Source organism: Microtus pennsylvanicus, chromosome 5 (genome assembly GCF_037038515.1).
Source record: "Microtus pennsylvanicus isolate mMicPen1 chromosome 5, mMicPen1.hap1, whole genome shotgun sequence".
In the NCBI taxonomy this organism is placed as follows: Eukaryota; Metazoa; Chordata; class Mammalia; order Rodentia; family Cricetidae; genus Microtus; species Microtus pennsylvanicus.
The window spans coordinates 126,376,106-126,392,689 of record NC_134583.1 but is presented as its reverse complement, the minus strand read 5'-3'; the positions used below and the strand labels follow the sequence as shown (position 1 = coordinate 126,392,689).

Sequence of the window (16,584 nt, the reverse complement as noted above, 5' to 3'; positions counted from 1 at the left end):
ATAACACAGTTCTTTCACTTGCTTGAGTGTAACCAGAGTTACCCCAAGATATTTCAGATTTTTCATGACTATCATAAAGGGTGGTGTTTCCCTTAATTCTTTCTCAGCTCATTTGTCATTTGTGTATAGGAGAGCTACTTTTTTTTAATGGTGCTCTGGTAACTGAGCACAGTTTCTTTTTAAAAAATATTTATTTATTATGCATTTAATATTTTGTCTACATGTATTCCTGCAGGCCAGAAGAGGGCAGCAGACCTTATTACAGATGGTTGTGAGCCACCATGTGGTTGCTGGGAATTGAACTCAGCCATCTCTCCAGCCCCCATACTTTTTTTTAAATGTTAATTTTGTATCCAGCCACTTTACTGAAGGTGTTCCTCAGCTGGAGGAGTGCTCTGATAGAATTTTGGGGGTCACTTGTATATACTATCATATCATCTGCGAATAGCAATACTTTGACTTCTTCCTTTTCAATTTGTATCCTCTTGATCTCCTTCAGTTGACTTATTGCTCCAGCTAGAACTTTGAATACTCTATTGAATAGATACGGAAAGAATGGACAGCCCTATCTTGTTCCTGATTTTAGTGGAATTGCTTTGGGCTTCTCTCATTTAATTTGATGTTGGCTGTTGGCTTCTGAAAATTGTCTTTATTATGTTTAGGTATTTTCCTTGTGTCCCTGATCCCTCCAAGACTTTCATGATGAAGGAGTTGTATTCTATTGTCGATGCTTGTGTCTGTAGTTCCTGTTCACTTACCCAGATTTTCCAGTTCCAGAAGTTCCTCAATTTGTGAGTTATTTTTTTCTGCTTTTATTTCAGTTTTCAGGTTGAAAAGTTTTCTGTCACCCATTTGCTTTTTTTCTTGGTGTTCTTTAAGGAATTTATTGATTTCCTCCAAATTTTTGGTTGTCTTGTCCTCAATTTCTTTTTTTTTTTTTTGATTTTCGAGACAGGGTTTCTCTGTAGCTTTGGTGCCTGTCCCAGAACTAGCTCTTGTAGACCAGGCTGGCCTCGAACTCCCAGAGATCCGCCTACCTCTGCTTCCCGAGTGCTGGGATTAAAGGCATGCGCCACCACCGCCCCGCTGTCCTCAATTTCTTTAACGGAGTTTTTATTTTCTCTCTTTAAGGACCTCTATCACTATCATAATGTTGTTTTTAAGGTCTTTTTCTTGTGGTTCAGCTGAGCTGGAATATTCAGGCCTTACTGTAGTAGGATAGCTGGAGTCTGTTGGTGCCATATTACCCTGGCTGTTGTTGATTGTATTCTTATACTGGTACTTAGGCACCTGGATTTGGGCGTTATAGATCTAGGTCCTACTTCCTGAGATTTTCTTTGTTGATATGTGTATTGTTCCTTGGTTTCTGTTTCCTCTTTGGTTTTCTAGTCTTTGTGACAGGGATTTCTGGTAGTTGGTGTGACTTCTGATCAAGTTGGGAGCTGACTTTCTGGGGTTAGCTTGGCCTTTGTTACAGCAGGGAGTCTCTGTTCTCTGACTGGTGTGGCCTTTTGGGAAGTACCTCATGGTTGGAAGCAGGGCCTGGCCTCAGTGATGAGGTTGGAGGGCTGATCAGTGGAACAGAATCTAGGGAGTGGGACAGTTTAGCTGCAGAAGGGTCACTCACCTGTTCTGTGGCCTTCAAGTGAATGGGTTTTTTGGGGGTTTTTTTTGTTGTTTTTTTTTTTGTTTGTTTGTTTGTTTGTTGTTTTTTTTTGGTTTTTCGAGACAGGGTTTCTCTGTAGCTCTGGAGCCTGTCCTGGAACTAGCTCTTGTAGACCAGACCGGTCTCAAACTCACAGAGATCCGCCTGCCTCTGCCTCTGCCTCCCAAGTGCTGGGATTAAAGGCGTGCGCCACCACCACCCAGCCAAGTGAATGTTTTTAAATGTTACTATTATCTAAGAAAGGACCCCAGTGACTTTTGTTTCCATTTATTTGGTACTCTACTAAAGACTCTAAAATCAGCATTCGTTGGCTGTAGGAAGCATGCAGAGCGCAGTATACGGTCAACCATGTTATTCGAGCCAGCGCCCACAGCGTAGAGTCACGGAAGTTACTCATTTGAAAAGAAATGTGTCTCAGGACGTCCTGGACCAAATAGTGACAGCTGATGACAGATGTTTGGTGCATAGAGTTCAGAGTCCCACACTACCACGGGGTTGACCATTTTCAGTGAAGATCAAGGGATGCTGGGGAGGTATATAGAGATATACTCTTGAAACTGCAATTTTTGAAAAACAACCCTAGGTAACATGTGGAGTCAGAAAAGAACTGGAAAAGAAAAAAAGCCAATTGTTCACACTGGAGGCATCTAAGAGTTGTGATTAGCGCATTTTCTCCCTCAAAGTTGTTTTCACAAGGGCCTAGAGAATAGACAGTCTGTCTCCAGTTATTGGTCACACTCTGTCTCCTAACAGAGCAGGTGATGTCCACCAGAGCTGCGTCGTGATAGGCACCTGACTTATTACACTCTTTCTTCCTGCGAGTCCCTCGAATGTTCCACTGTGTTTCTGAACATTGACTGCTGTGACTTCTTCATATACCAATGAAGTAAGGGACACCTAAGAGGACCGGCAGGGCCCAGATGCTCTCAGTCCCACACCCAGGCAGTATTCTCTGTTTATGTGACCATTCTCCAAAGGAGGTCACCGCTCATAGACCACAACCAAGAAGCCTCTTATTTAATTCCATAAATTCTCTAAACTCTCTTTGATAATACATCATGGTCTGAAAACAGACATAGGATCAACTACAAGGTGGATTTTTATCATCAGACATTGCGAGGTGGCAGCTGGATTCTGACTATATATGTATGTTTATTTCAGCTCCCAGATGTGCGCCCAGCCCCCAAAACGTTGAAGTTTACAGTTTCTGCCTCACACAGTAACTTGGGATCATCCTAATAATCCCCCATGCACTTCATTTTTAACTACACATAGCCTGTCACTTTACGGCAGGTATTTTGAAACCTGTTTCTTGGCCCTTACCTTCTTGCATGTCTCTGTGGCAGAACACCTTGCCCACCTCGCGCTGATAACGTGGAGCCTCCACCCGAAATTGGTTTCCGTTGCTCCATTTGTTTCGATGTCTCCTTTATCTCCAGGTTGGTCAAGCTACCTCTGGAAGACGGGTCGCTCGCCAGTGAAACAGACCTCCTGTTCCCCACCTCACTGAGCAAGAATCTCATTTACGGGCCCGTGCTGCCACTGTCGGCCATTGCCGGGCTGGTGGGCGAAGAGGCCGAGACGTTCAGGGTAATTTTCTTGCTGGCTCCAAGGTGGCAGTCTTGGAAGGGAGGTCTCATTTGATTGCGAGGACCATGCTGGTTGTTACTGCATTTCCTAAGAAGCAAAGACTCCACGTGCCTGGGTAATCAGAATCCAGTTTGGTTGAGGGACTGGGAAGCAGCCAAGTAGCGACCCAGGGTGGGAGTTGGCAAGTAGGCTTCCTGACAGGGATGAAGAGGCAGGGATGAAGATGCAAATGTTAAAATGTAGCTCTCACCAAGGGGAGGGGCTGCAGTAGTCTGAGGGATGAGAACAGGGATGGAGAAGTGCACCCCCAACATGTTAGAAGTCAGATCTCTGAGCACAAGCAAATGCCAGGGAGAGGAACATGGTGGGGGAATTTTAAAACAGGAGAATTTGTCAACAGATTCACACCCATCCCCTCCCCCTTGCTTGCTTTCCACATATTTACATCAAGCTCCTTCTTGTTGGTTAGTAGACTCTCTTCCAGGCTGTGGGACCCCTGGTGACCAAGCAGGAATGATCCTGTCTGAGGAACAGAATAACAACAAAAGCAAAGAGAGACATATACATATACAGGGTGATAATTGGCACAGCGGGGTGAGGTGGCCCGGAAGGGATCGCCACACAGTCCAGCTTCTTTCTCCAGACTTGAAGCACGGGATCCATCCTGTTACAAGCAGAAGGGCTATTTCTAGAGCAGGGGACAGCGTGTCCAGAGGCCCTAGGGGGAGGCATGTCTGAGAGAGTGAGTGGAATGCATGAGAGCAAACATGCTAAATGCGGTTCAGAGCGACGGTCAGGAGGGACACAGAGCGAGAAAGTCACGGGCAAGGCATTTGGGATGAAGACGAGAAGCTCCACTGCTGTGGGCCACTGGTGGCCCGGGAAGCTAAGCAGAGGACAGCGGCCGCCCAAGTGAAACAGTCCTACGAATGAAGGTGGGCGTTAGAAGTAACTCACAGGGAAAAACGAGATTGTCATAAAATGTCTGTGACAGGCAGACAAGAGACAAGTTCATAATATGTCCGTCCTCCCCCCCTTTTTTTGGGGGGGGTTCCAGACAGAGTTTTTCTGTAGCTTTAGAGTCTGTCCTGGAACTAGCTCAGGCTGGCCTCAAACTCACAAAGATCCACCTGCCTCTGCCTCCCGAGTGCTGGGATTAAAAGCATGCACCACCACCACCACCACCACCACCATCACCACAACCACCACAACCACAACCACCAGGCTCACTTTTGTAAATAAGGAAGCATGGCTAATTCTTGCTGGGTCCTGTTTCTAGCCTTGGAAAATGCGCCACCCCTCTCAGCCACAAGAGGGCAGCAAGATAAAAAACAAGACATTCAGTCAGACTTTTGGTGCCTAGAGCCCCCCCTCCCTCCCTCTCTTCCCCTTCCCCCCTCCCTCCCTCTCACCCCCTCCCTCCCTCTCTCCCCCTCCCCCTCCCCCACTTTCAGTAAATGTGTGTAGTCCTAATATTTCACACTTGGCACTAAATTATGGGTCCAACATAAAACATTTAAAGTACAGGAAACTGTCCTTTGCCTTTGGAAGAAGCTATGAAACACCTCTTTAAATGCCTAGTGCCCATGGACATGGCACAGTGGGTAAAGCTCAAATGTGAGTCCCAGGGTGGGGGCAGCTGTGTGCACCTGTCAGCCCAGCACAGGTTTGCAGTCATCTGCACCTGTCAATCCAGGGTGGGGGCAGCTGTGTGCACCTGTCAGCCCAGCACAGGTTTGCAGTAATCTGCACCTGTCAGCCCAGCACAGGTTTGCAGTCATCTGCACCCGTCAATCCAGGGTGGGGGCAGCTGTGTGCACCTGTCAGCCCAGCACAGGTTTGCAGTCATCTGCACCTGTCAATCCAGGGTAGGGAGGCAGCTGTGTGCACCTGTCAATCCAGGGTAGGGGTGCAGCTGTGTGCACCTGTCAATCCAGGGTAGGGGTGCAGCTGTGTGCACCTGTCAATCCAGGGTAGGGGTGCAGCTGTGTGCACCTGTCAATCCAGGGTAGGGGTGCAGCTGTGTGCACCTGTCAATCCAGGGTAGGGGTGCAGCTGTGTGCACCTGTCAATCCAGGGTAGGGGTGCAGCTGTGTGCACCTGTCAATCCAGGGTAGGGGTGCAGCTGTGTGCACCTATCAATCCAGGGTAGGGGTGCAGCTGTGTGCACTTGTCAATCCAGGGTAGGGGGGGCAGCTGGGTGCACCTGTCAATCCAGGGTAGGGGTGCAGCTGTGTGCACTTGTCAATCCAGGGTAGGGGGGGCAGCTGGGTGCACCTGTCAGCCCAGCACAGGTTTGCAGTAATCTGCACCTGTCAGCCCAGCACAGGTTTGCAGTCATCTGCACCCGTCAATCCAGGGTAGGGGTGCAGCTGTGTGCACCTGTCAGCCCAGCACAGGTTTGCAGTCATGTGCACCTGTCAATCCAGGGTAGGGGTGCAGCCATGTGCACCTGTCAATCCAGGGTAGGGGTGCAGCCATGTGCACCTGTCAATCCAGGGTAGGGGTGCAGCTGGGTGCACCTCTGTCAGACAAGCATCGGGGTGCAACCATGTGCACCTGTCAGTGCAGCATAGGGGACCTCATCAGTAGCTCTGGCTCCAAGGAAAATCCAGGAAGGTGAAGGAAAATAAGACACCCTCTGTTGCCCTCTAGCCTCTGAGAGTACACACCTGCACCTTCACACACGTGCAGATGGACACATGGACACACACACAGAGAGAAGGAAAAATCTGAGTGGCTGACATGGAGCTGCTGTGTTAAACAAGGTTAATAGACAAAGTAAGCAGCTTCATTTCCTGGGGGCGTCTGTGCTGTGAGTTCTCGCCATTTTCTGAAAGTAGACATTTAATGCCGCAGTGTTAAAACTCTACATATACAGACGGCACATTCCACAGAGTTAAACTCGGAATCTAACCTCCCAGTAGCTTGCCTTTCATCTTCTGTACACACATACGGTGAGGAAAATAGATGCAGCATTGATTAGTGGCTGTCCAGTGAGTGGAAGCACAGGAAATGCTTCAATTCCCTTCCTTCCTTTGAATGTCATTTCTTTGTTTTCTTAAATACTTTGAATTTTTAATTGAAGCACAATTAATAAAAACTCAGGGAGAGAAATTGGGGTTCAACCTGAAGACCAGAAAAATCAAAGCAGCTAGACACTGCCTCTTACTCTACCTCAGTGAGAAATGGCAATCCTGCCTCTAGGAATCTCAGAATGAGACTGTGTCTGAGAGCTATTTTCTCCCATTTTCTAATCCCCTCTAGTCCTGGAATTAAAGGCTTGCACCACCCTATTTCTATGGCAACTAGAGTGACGACTGGGATTGAAGGTGTGTGTCACCACTGCCTGGCTGTAAGGCTCACAGTGTGGCTTGTTTTACTCTCCTGATCCCCAGGCAAACTTTATTTATTAAAATACAATTGAAATGCCACTATATTTCCCCTTTTGTCTAAAATGAATAGGCTATAACTAATATAAGAAAAACTATATACACAAGTACAATATATATAACTATGTACAATATATACAGGCAATAAATACATCAACAATGTCTCATCCATTTGCATTTGAGAAATTCAGAGAAAATATTCCATATCTATTCTATCTTAGTGAGTCCAAAGTCTTGTACCTAATTTACTTTCTATCAAAACTTGCATTACCATCCAAAACCATCTTTTGACATCTCTCAACCTTATATACTTTACAATTCTTTAGTGAATTTCTTTTCTGAGTCTCATAAACAAAGGAGATGATAACAATAACAATCTAGTCTTTAACTTCCTCAGAGACCCGAGAAGGAAATAATATTAACTGAGTAAGCAGGAAGGGCAAGCAAGCAGCTTCTAAAAAACCGTGAGTAATGACAGAAATAGCTGGTTGCCTGGACAGTGACCCAAAGTTCATCTGTAACGATGGGGCATCCATCTTTGGCCTAGCATATCCAACAGGCTTTTCTGTGAAGCAGGATATTTTGTGTTCTGTTTGTATAATTAGGACAGCCTTGGCAGCAGTCAAGGCAGGGGCGTTTTCTTGCACAGTGACTTACTTTTGCTACAAAGAAAGTAAACACCATGTGGAGTTTCTTCAATGCTCATTTTCTTCTTTGAAGTAGATTGGTGCTGCCAGAAGCAGACATGTCTTATTGTCATAAAAAAGAAAACCTATGTTATTAAAACATCTTAAATGCAGTATTCTGTAGATCTCTGAAGTGTTTGAAGATGACCTGTCTATCTAAAATATATCTTTGTTTGACCTTGAAAACATATCTAATGTGACTATAAATTCAATTATACTAGGTGAGTAACTACTAACCTGCATTTTTTTATTATCCTAAACAGTTGGTGATAATAATTTTCAAGGACTAGAAATTGCTTTACATTGTTAAATGAGTTATATAGGTATAACACCTTGAACAAGAGTAGAAATGTATGTACAATGTGTTTCAACTAAATTGATCTCAAATTTGTATCAATATACAAAATCTGTACAATATGCAAAAGTCCAATCCAATGTAAATCATTTAAAACTAGTAGTTGCCTTTTAAAAGTAGATTCAATAATCTGCCTTTTATCCTATCATTTCTATATCCCCCTTTTTTTCTTTCTTTTTTTTTATCTTCTCAAGACAGGGTTTCTCAATAGCTATGGAGACAGTCCTGGAACTCGCTCTGTAGACCAGGCTGGCCTCCAACTCACAGAGATCCACCTACCTCTGCCTCCCAAGTGCTGGGAGGTGTGCACCATCACTGCCTGACCTTTTTTTCTTTTCAAAACAGGATCATATCAATATCCTCTTTTTTTATTTTCAGAGTAGACTCAGTTATCTACCTTTTTATCCAGTCATATCTATATCCCCCTTTTTTCTTTTCAAAATAAGAACCTTGAATCTAATTTCCTTTGCTTAGCTTTTTTCCTGACCATTATCCATAACAACTTATAACCAACACACTAAACAAAAACAAACATCCATAATCCATTTTTTGTGAATGTGGACATGGTTTTCTAGGCTATTTCCCGCTGGTTGGGGTGCAGATAATCTTATGGGGATCGAAAGAAAATTTAGGATTATGGTCAAGTCCTTACTGGAGTATTCTGTGAGGCCTGATCATCTCAGCCAGTGTGTTGAGGCTGTTCTGGATGTAGAAGTCAGAGGGAACTGCAGCAGAGGTGCTCTGAGACATTGGGTCATCTGTTCCCATTGGAGATTTTTCAGGGGGTCTTCCTCAATCAAACCTTGCTTTTCTTAACCAAGCATGAATACACAGACTCTCACTTCTTGTGGAAACAAAAGCAAAACCTCTTCCCTGAAGTAACGTATCTTTTGACTTATGACTTATCATCTTTTGACTTCTGTCATGTTTTGTCTGCATATATGTCTGTACCATGTGCATGCCTAGTGCTCAAGGAGGCCAAAAGAGGACACCAAATCCCCTGGAACTGGAGTTACAGACAGTTGTGAGCTGCCACGTGTGTGCTGGAAACTGAACCCAGGTCCTCCGGAAGAGAAGCCAGTGCTCTTAACTGCTGAGCCATCTCTCCAGCTCCAAAGTTGTCATTTCTTGTGACCTGGGTACTAATAGCAAAGTAATCAGTGATCTATGTAAGTGTCTCAAAAATTGGCAAGCTGGGGATTTTTACAAGATTACAGACATTAAGTAATCCCATTTTCTTTTTTTTTTTTTTTTTGCTATCTCTGGGATGGCACATCATAGGCCTTTAAATAGGCCTGATATACATTGTGCAAGTTATTCTGGGCGTTAGAAACTTATCCAATTGTGTGTGGGGAAAATCAAAAGCAGACGTTACCTGGGCAGAAAGCAGATTCAGCATAATGAATTAAAGCTCAAGGGTTCACTTTCTTTGTTCCATCTAGCCTCCCCCCCCTTTTTGGGGGGAACAGAATTCAGTAAATAAGAATCTCTTTGAAGCTGGGCAGTGGTGGCGCACACCTTTAAACCCAGCACTTGGGAGGGGATGCAGAGGCAGGCGGATCCCTGTGAGTTCAAGACCAGCCTGGTCGACAAGAACTAGTTCCAGGACAGGCTTCATAGCTACAGCGAAACCCTGTCTCGGGAGAGGGAAAAAAAACATAAATGTTCTTCAACGTATTTGTGGGGTTTTTTTTCCCCCCAAGTTGTGATGCAGTACAAAGTTGGACTCTGGTTTTCCATTTTGGTCCTAAAATGGTCAGAATGTCAGGAGTGTGGACCCAGAGGACTGGAAAAGGAGGCTGATTGGTCGATGTTTTTAGACATAATTACCACACAGCTGTTTCTTTGGAGATGCAGGACCAAGAATCATGACATCTTCTCATACATTCCATGTGCCCCCACCTTAAATAAACAACTACATTATTAAAGAAAATAATACACAATCAAACCTACAAAAAATGAAAAAGGAAAAAAAAACATATCTAATTGTAGATTAACTTTCTGTAGCTGGAAAATTCCCAGGCTTTAATCCTTACCTCCATTTCATACACAGATTCCCCTATTAGGGGAGCCAGACTGGTGGCATTTATTTTGGAGAGTTTGGGGATTATTTTTTTTTTTAAGATTTTACAAGCTGGACACTAGTGTACTTTGTCAGCATTGGGGAGACAGAAGCAGATGGATCAAAGTTCCAGGCTAGCCTGGGTTACACAGTGAGATCCTATCAATAAATAAATAAATAAATCGTTACCTACACTTAGCTGTGCCAAACTAGAGTCTTTCCTGTGATTAGTCTGTCAGAAGTCATCAGAGCCACCCGAGAGGGTTGAAGTACCCTGCTTCAGTGAATGTCACTCAGTCAGATCCCACAGAAAAGCCATTTATTGGTGACAGTCTAATCCCTTTGGGGTGGCAAGTGGTGCCTTTTTTAAAAGCAGGGTCGGGAGGTGGGCAAGCGGTAATTATTCCGGCTTTTATTTCCTAACTGTTCAAGTCTGTGAAGACGTGAACCAGATCAATCATGCAATTAAAGCCACCTCCCCCTGTAAAATATCATCGCGATACATCTGACCACTGCCTTGGTGGTATTTCAAGGTCCTTTTCTGTCCGCTCCTCACTCGGCCAGGGGAGCTGTATCAACACTGCTCCTGTAACCCACGTGCCTGGCTCAGCCTCAATCCCTCTCTGATTCGGCTGCTCACTGATTCTTCTCTGCATGACGGTCCCGCTGAGAAGAAACTAGACTGGATGCACTGACTGCCCATGACCAATGGCTAGCGTGCGTATGTTGGAATATGTAAGATCAACAATCTAAGTCAGTTGCAAATCTGGTGGGACTGCTGCTGTCACTGCCTTGAATCTACAAATATTTCATCAATTAAAAGAGCAATGTGTTGTCTATTATCAAACAATTGGGTATTTATTAGGAAGGTGGATAGCACAGCAAGGAGCTCATAATGGACACCTGCGGAGCATATGGTACCAGTACTTCCCAACTCTAGCTCCTGCCCCCGCTTGACTCCATTGTGTGTCTCAGCACATTCTCCACGTTCAGCTTTGCAACTTCTTTTTTTATTGTGCTTCCCCTCACTGGTTGGTAACTTCTGTAAGGGAGGGGAGTTTTCTCTGTCACTCACTACCGCCCATGGAAGCTGGTTAGATGACTGAACGCCTGCATAAGTAGGGCATAAAACACGGAGCTCTTTCTTGATCTTGGCTTGGTTTGCTTTGGTTTTCCGAGACAGGCCTTCTTTGTGCAGTCCTGGCTGTCCTGGAACTTCCTCTGTAGACCAGGCTGGCCTCAGTCAAACTCAGAGATCTGCCTGCCTCTGCTTTGCTGGCAGACACCACTGTGTAAAAAGAGAACTCTTAAAGAATCTAAGCATGCTAGGAATTTGGCCTCTGCCTTGTTAACAAAGTTTATGTCAGTGGGTACAAGGATGCCAGAAGAAATATAAGTGACAATTCTTAGTTGTGTAGAACTACAGGAAGCTCAACACACAGAGAGATACACACACATGCATTTGCAGGTGTGCACATAAGTGCATGTGTGCGCGCACACACACACACACACTAGTACATTTCAATAGTTAAATAGAAAGGAGTTGGGTAGGGATGTGGTTCAGTGGTAGAATAATGCTCGCTTAGCATGGAAGAGGCCCCAGTACTGCCAAAAGAGAAAGAGAAAGAGAGGATGATAGGAAGAAAGAAAGAAAGAAAGAAAGAAAGAAAGAAAGAAAGAAAGAAAGGAAGGAAGGAAGGAAGGGGGAGAAAAAAGAAAGAAAGAAAAATAAAGGGAGAAAGAAAGAAAGGAAAGAGGGGGGAAGGGAAGACATGGGGGAAAGAGGAGAGATGGAGATAGAAAGAGGAAAGGGGGAAGAGGGGGAAAGGGGAGAAGGAAAGATGGAGGCCATATTCTAATATCCTCCGTTTAAAATCTGGCACTGTTCAAGGCTTACTAAGAGGAGGCCTTGGAGTCGGCGCTGCTGACAGGGACAGCCTCTCCTTGCTGTGCAGAGTGCTGAAGGCTGGGGAGGGGGGGGGGGACAGTTAATATCACCATCTAAAGCATGCCTGAACATATTATGGCCTCTCTTTGTGACCCAAATCTAAGAATAGATTTTACACCTTTGAGGGTTATGAAAAAGAAAGCAAGGACACATGACTCAATCTGTGGGGTCCACAAACCCTGAGATATCCACTCCCGAGTCTTTTATAGAGGAAAACAACCCAATTTGTTTTCAACTTGGTCCAACTCCTGCTTACATCTGCTGACTGTGCATTTCCTTTCCCGCGGAATCAAGGCACATGGAATGACCACACATGGAGTCAGGCCAAAGGTCATCTCATTGCCTTTGAAAGCCAGTCAAGTGGAGGCTCCAAGATGACCTCTGACATTAGTGACCCTTGCAAGACCAGAAGACAGGGCGCTATGACAGTCCTTCCTGAAAAGGGAGTGTTTGTTGCCAACCAAGGACTGGAGCCAAAGGTGGCCACGAAGAAACAGTCAATAGGGTGTTAACCAAAACTTCATCAGAGTCTGCGAAGAGAGAGCTCTGAGTGTAGCAGGATGGCTTTAGGTGTTGGTGGTGAAGTCACATATGCAGAGAAAACTGGAGAGAGGAGAAGTGACTCCGGTGGTGAGGATGAAAGGCCAACACGTTCCCTCTGGCCACTCTGCTGTCTGGCGACAGTGGCGGTGCCGGGTGTCTCTGTGGACCTTGGCCACGGCTGCTGTCTTAACACGTGAATGCTCTTCCCTCCCACAGCCGAAAGATGATATCTACCCTCTGCTCCACCCGACCATGCATTGCTGGACTCCATCGAGTGACCTGTACGTTGGGTGTGAAGAGGGTCATTTTCTGACAATTAACACAGAAACTCTGAAGGTGACTGTGCTCCAGAAGGTGGAGGAGATATCACTGCTGGGTAAGAAACAGCTCTGCCCACAGTACTGAAGCACAGCTGTGGAGTTGGCCTCGTATACTGTGTGTGGAGTCTTTCTCTGTCCTGCCAGCAGCTCCCAAATAATGACACAGAGATTGCTCATTAATTATGAAAACTCAGCCTATAGCTTAGGCTTGTTCCTAACTAGCTCTTATAACTTAAATTAACCCATTTATATTAATCTACATCCTATCATGTGGCATCTCCTCTTTTCCATCTTGTACTTCCTGTTTCCTCTCCATGTCTTCAAGCTTTTCCTGTATGCTTAGATTCCTCTTCCTATTTCCTCTCTCTCCCTGGAAGTCCCGCCTATACTTCCTGCCTAACTATTGGCCATTCAGATCTTTATTAAACCAGTCACAGCAATATTACCTGCACACAAGGTACAAATATCCCACAACAGTTTTGATCCCTCATTTTCCCTTCTTAGAGACATCCTGAGGCCTCCTCAGTTTGACCCTCTATTACCAAATCCTGGGTGTGCTCCTGTGCCTAGCCACTGTTTACTGAGTGTTAACAGGCCCTTAGTGTCTCAATGCCGTTTTTATATGTGTGTATCATGAAATTCTCAGCACACCATAAAGAGATACATCTACTCCACAACACACAAGGTTTAAAAAAAACTTCCTCATCTTCATGGGCCAGTAAGATGTCTCAGCAAGTTAAGGGGCTTGCCACCAAGCCTGCCAATTGGGTTTGATCCCCAGAATACCCATATACAAATTATGGCATACGTACCCTCCCTCCCACAACACACATGTAAGCTCAAAGCCAAAAAAGTCCCATTCATATGAGCTGTGGGGCTGACACCTAAATCCAGGGAGTAAAGTCTTAGACTCCCCAGTTCTGTTTGGTCAGCTAATCATGTCCTTTTCTGCCTCCCATTCCTTTCAACCCCCCTTCCCGTGGCAGCTGTCTTTTTAAATCCGCCATCCTGCAGATTAAAACCCTTTTCGTGTGGTTTGTTATCTCATGGACCATGCTATCAGCTCTCCCTTACATCAAATATCCATCCATTCTTGGTTCCATTAGCGGTGGCCAGTATAGCGCCTGGACCACAAGAATCCACCGCCACCCAAGCGGGGCTCTGGGAGGGAACCTCTCTGGGGCCAGCTACTCAAACATGCACCATGCACTCTCTCTCATCCAGCTCATCTTTTCACACCTTGATTTTTGCAACAAATATCATTTTCTGACATTAATCTACATCCAGCCCAAAGCAAACAGCTGGTTACCATCAAATTGCTCATATGAAAGACCTACATTTAACACCCAACTCAGAGTTGATGCTGCCCTGATGTCCCACCTGTTCCTAGAAGCCACATTGAATTCGTTTTCCACTGGTCTCGGGATGAGTTTCACTGCCCAGTGTTTTTTCCTGGCTTTTCACAGATCTGCCCCCTCATTCTTTTGTCGTTTCTCCTCCCCGTCTTACCCAATGTCTGTTTCTCCTCCTTGTCTTACCCAATGTCTGTTTCTCCTCCCTGTCTTACCTGATGTCTGTTTCTTCTCTCCATCTTTCCCAAGGTCTGTGTCTCCTCTCCGTATTACCCAATGTCTGGCTCAGGTATCTCTCCCTCTTGCAGATTTCCTACAACTTCAGTATCTTTCACGGACTCCCTCTCCCAACCCCTGACTCACACTTCCTTGGCAAAGCTTTCCTACATGCCCCTCCTCTCTGTGACTGTCCCTGCAGCCCTGTTCCTCTCTACAGAGGATCTACCTGGACTCTCTAAGAGCAAACCTCTGTCGGCTCCGTCCATCTTCAGGTCCTTCCACTTAAAACTGCTCAGACTTCCCACCATTCCTGTGCCCTTTCGCTGCCCTCTGTAGTTACCTTTGTTAGAGATGCCATAGCTCTCTTGCCTCTCACTTCCTGTGGACCCTGCCCTAGCCCCATCCCAACCCATTAGATGCTCACACTGGAGTACCATGGACAATACAACTCTTGGAGCCTTACCCTGGGCTATCACAGTGGCCCCAAGCCTCCCTTCCCTCTTGGCCATCAGCTGGCTGAGGTCACTGAGGAGCTTGTGACACCTTTTAATCCTTCTGCAAGCACTTGTAGAATGAATTATAAAGCAACGCTCCTCACTCTGAATACCTGTCACATTTTTAATGTGTTTTATACACTCAGGCTTAATCCCGTTGTCTTAAACATTGTCCACAACTCCTTTTCTGTATACTCTTTTTCTTGTGTGTTATAAATGCTTTCAAATATGTGCTCATCAACTGGATGTGGTGACTAAAGAGACTGTAATCCCTGCACTCAGGAGGCTGAGGCAGGTGGATTACGAGTTTGAAACCAGCCCAGATGTGACCGCCATACAGAGGTGACCTTTCTACAGAAGCGTAATTTCATTCTCCAAGAATCCGATCGTGGGAGATTTTCATAACTCTAGCTTTACTCTGTTGTCCAATAATCTTAGCTCTTCCCTGAACCAGGTACTCCAGTGTAATTGTGGACCAGGCTCTAGAACAGCTTTACCCAGCTCTGTCGGCTTGTTAGGGATAATTCTCTCTCAAACCTAACAGGAGTTCAGCATTCGTGAAAGGTTAATGCACGCCGTATGAGACTATTGCTTCACTGAATCTCCTTAAATCTGACATTAGCACAGGGGTCCGTTAAGCTTCTTACTCTGCCATTTGGCAATTTTTGTGTGGTTACTGGATATATTTGGTTGTTTGAAAATCTTAAGCTGTTCCTCTCAGGTTTTTTGTTTGTTTGGTTAGTTGGGTTTTTTTGTTTTGGTTTGGTTTGGTTTGGTTTGGTTTTGGTTTTTCAAGACAGGGTTTCCCTGTGTAACAGTCCTAGCTGTCCTGGAACTAGCTCTTGTAGACCAGGCTGGCCTCAAACTCACAGGGATTCACCTGCCTCTGCCTCCCGAGTGCTGGGATTAAAGGTGTGTGCCCCCACACCTTTAATAAATCTTTTTTCTTTATTTTTAAATTTATGTGAATTGGTGTTTTGCCTGAATGCCTTAAATGTGAAGGTATCAGATCTTAGAGTTACAGACAGTTGCAAGCTGCCACGTGGGTGCTGGGAATTGAACCCGGATCCTCTGGATGAGTAGCCAGTGCTCTTAACCACTGAGCTGTCTCTCCAGTCCCCATCCTCTCAGCTCTTATAATGAAATGCTGAAATTGGTTCTCCATTAAATTCCTCTGTCTGGATTTGAATATTTTTGTGATCTGTTTTATTAAGTTTTTCTAAGGCCTGTATCTTAGCACTCAGATTAACCACCTTTTTTTAGTGATAAAACAAAAATGATAAAGCCAATAATGTTTATAAGTGACATTCCATAAATTCCATCTAAATTAGACATCCTCTCGTTTAACCGTTCTATTTGCCAACTGTCCAGCATATGATCATCCTGCCAATGTGATGATGTTTTCCATTTTTTTAATGTGGAAAAGAACTCTCTCTTTAAGAATTCCGATGATCTTACCAAATCTGCAGACGATGTTGGTGAAGATATGAGGCTTATTGCTGCTGCGTAGAACAGTATAGGCCTCACTGAATTTCAAGACAGCTACCTAGTTTGGCAGCAGCCCGAGAAGGGGGTTCAGAGAGTTCACCAGGAGAGAAACAAGAAAAACCTAGCCAGTAGGGTAGTGACTCTAGGCACTTGTAGCTCCGGCCTATACCAGTGTCTGTAAAGCCATAGGCAAACAACTTTCTTGTAAATTTGCACCCCAAATGTCGGGCACCAAATGTAGCATGAATAAGAAAAACCCAGAGACAAAATTATGGGTTAAGAGCCGCATCCATTGGCTCTTACCTCTACCTCAGACCAAAAATAAAGCATCCTGCCTCCACAAATCCCCAGACTGAGACTGAGAGTGAGATCTGCCTCCTCTCATCTTATATTCCTCTCTAGTACTAGGATTAAAGGCGTGCACCGTCACCACCCAACCTCTATGGCTAACTAGTGTGGCTGCTGGGAT

General features: G+C 45.1%; 1 protein-coding gene across 1 annotated transcript in view; it reads left to right on the top strand.

Moving 5' to 3' along the window:
• The window catches only part of Cfap43 (cilia and flagella associated protein 43), a 93,802-nt gene that overhangs the window by 14,478 nt on the left and 62,740 nt on the right, over positions 1-16,584 (top strand). Inside the window, exons 5-6 of the mRNA XM_075974348.1 lie at positions 3,106-3,256; positions 12,459-12,618. Coding sequence (XP_075830463.1) covers positions 3,106-3,256; positions 12,459-12,618 — 311 coding nt within the window. The remainder of the gene's footprint in view (positions 1-3,105; positions 3,257-12,458; positions 12,619-16,584) is intronic.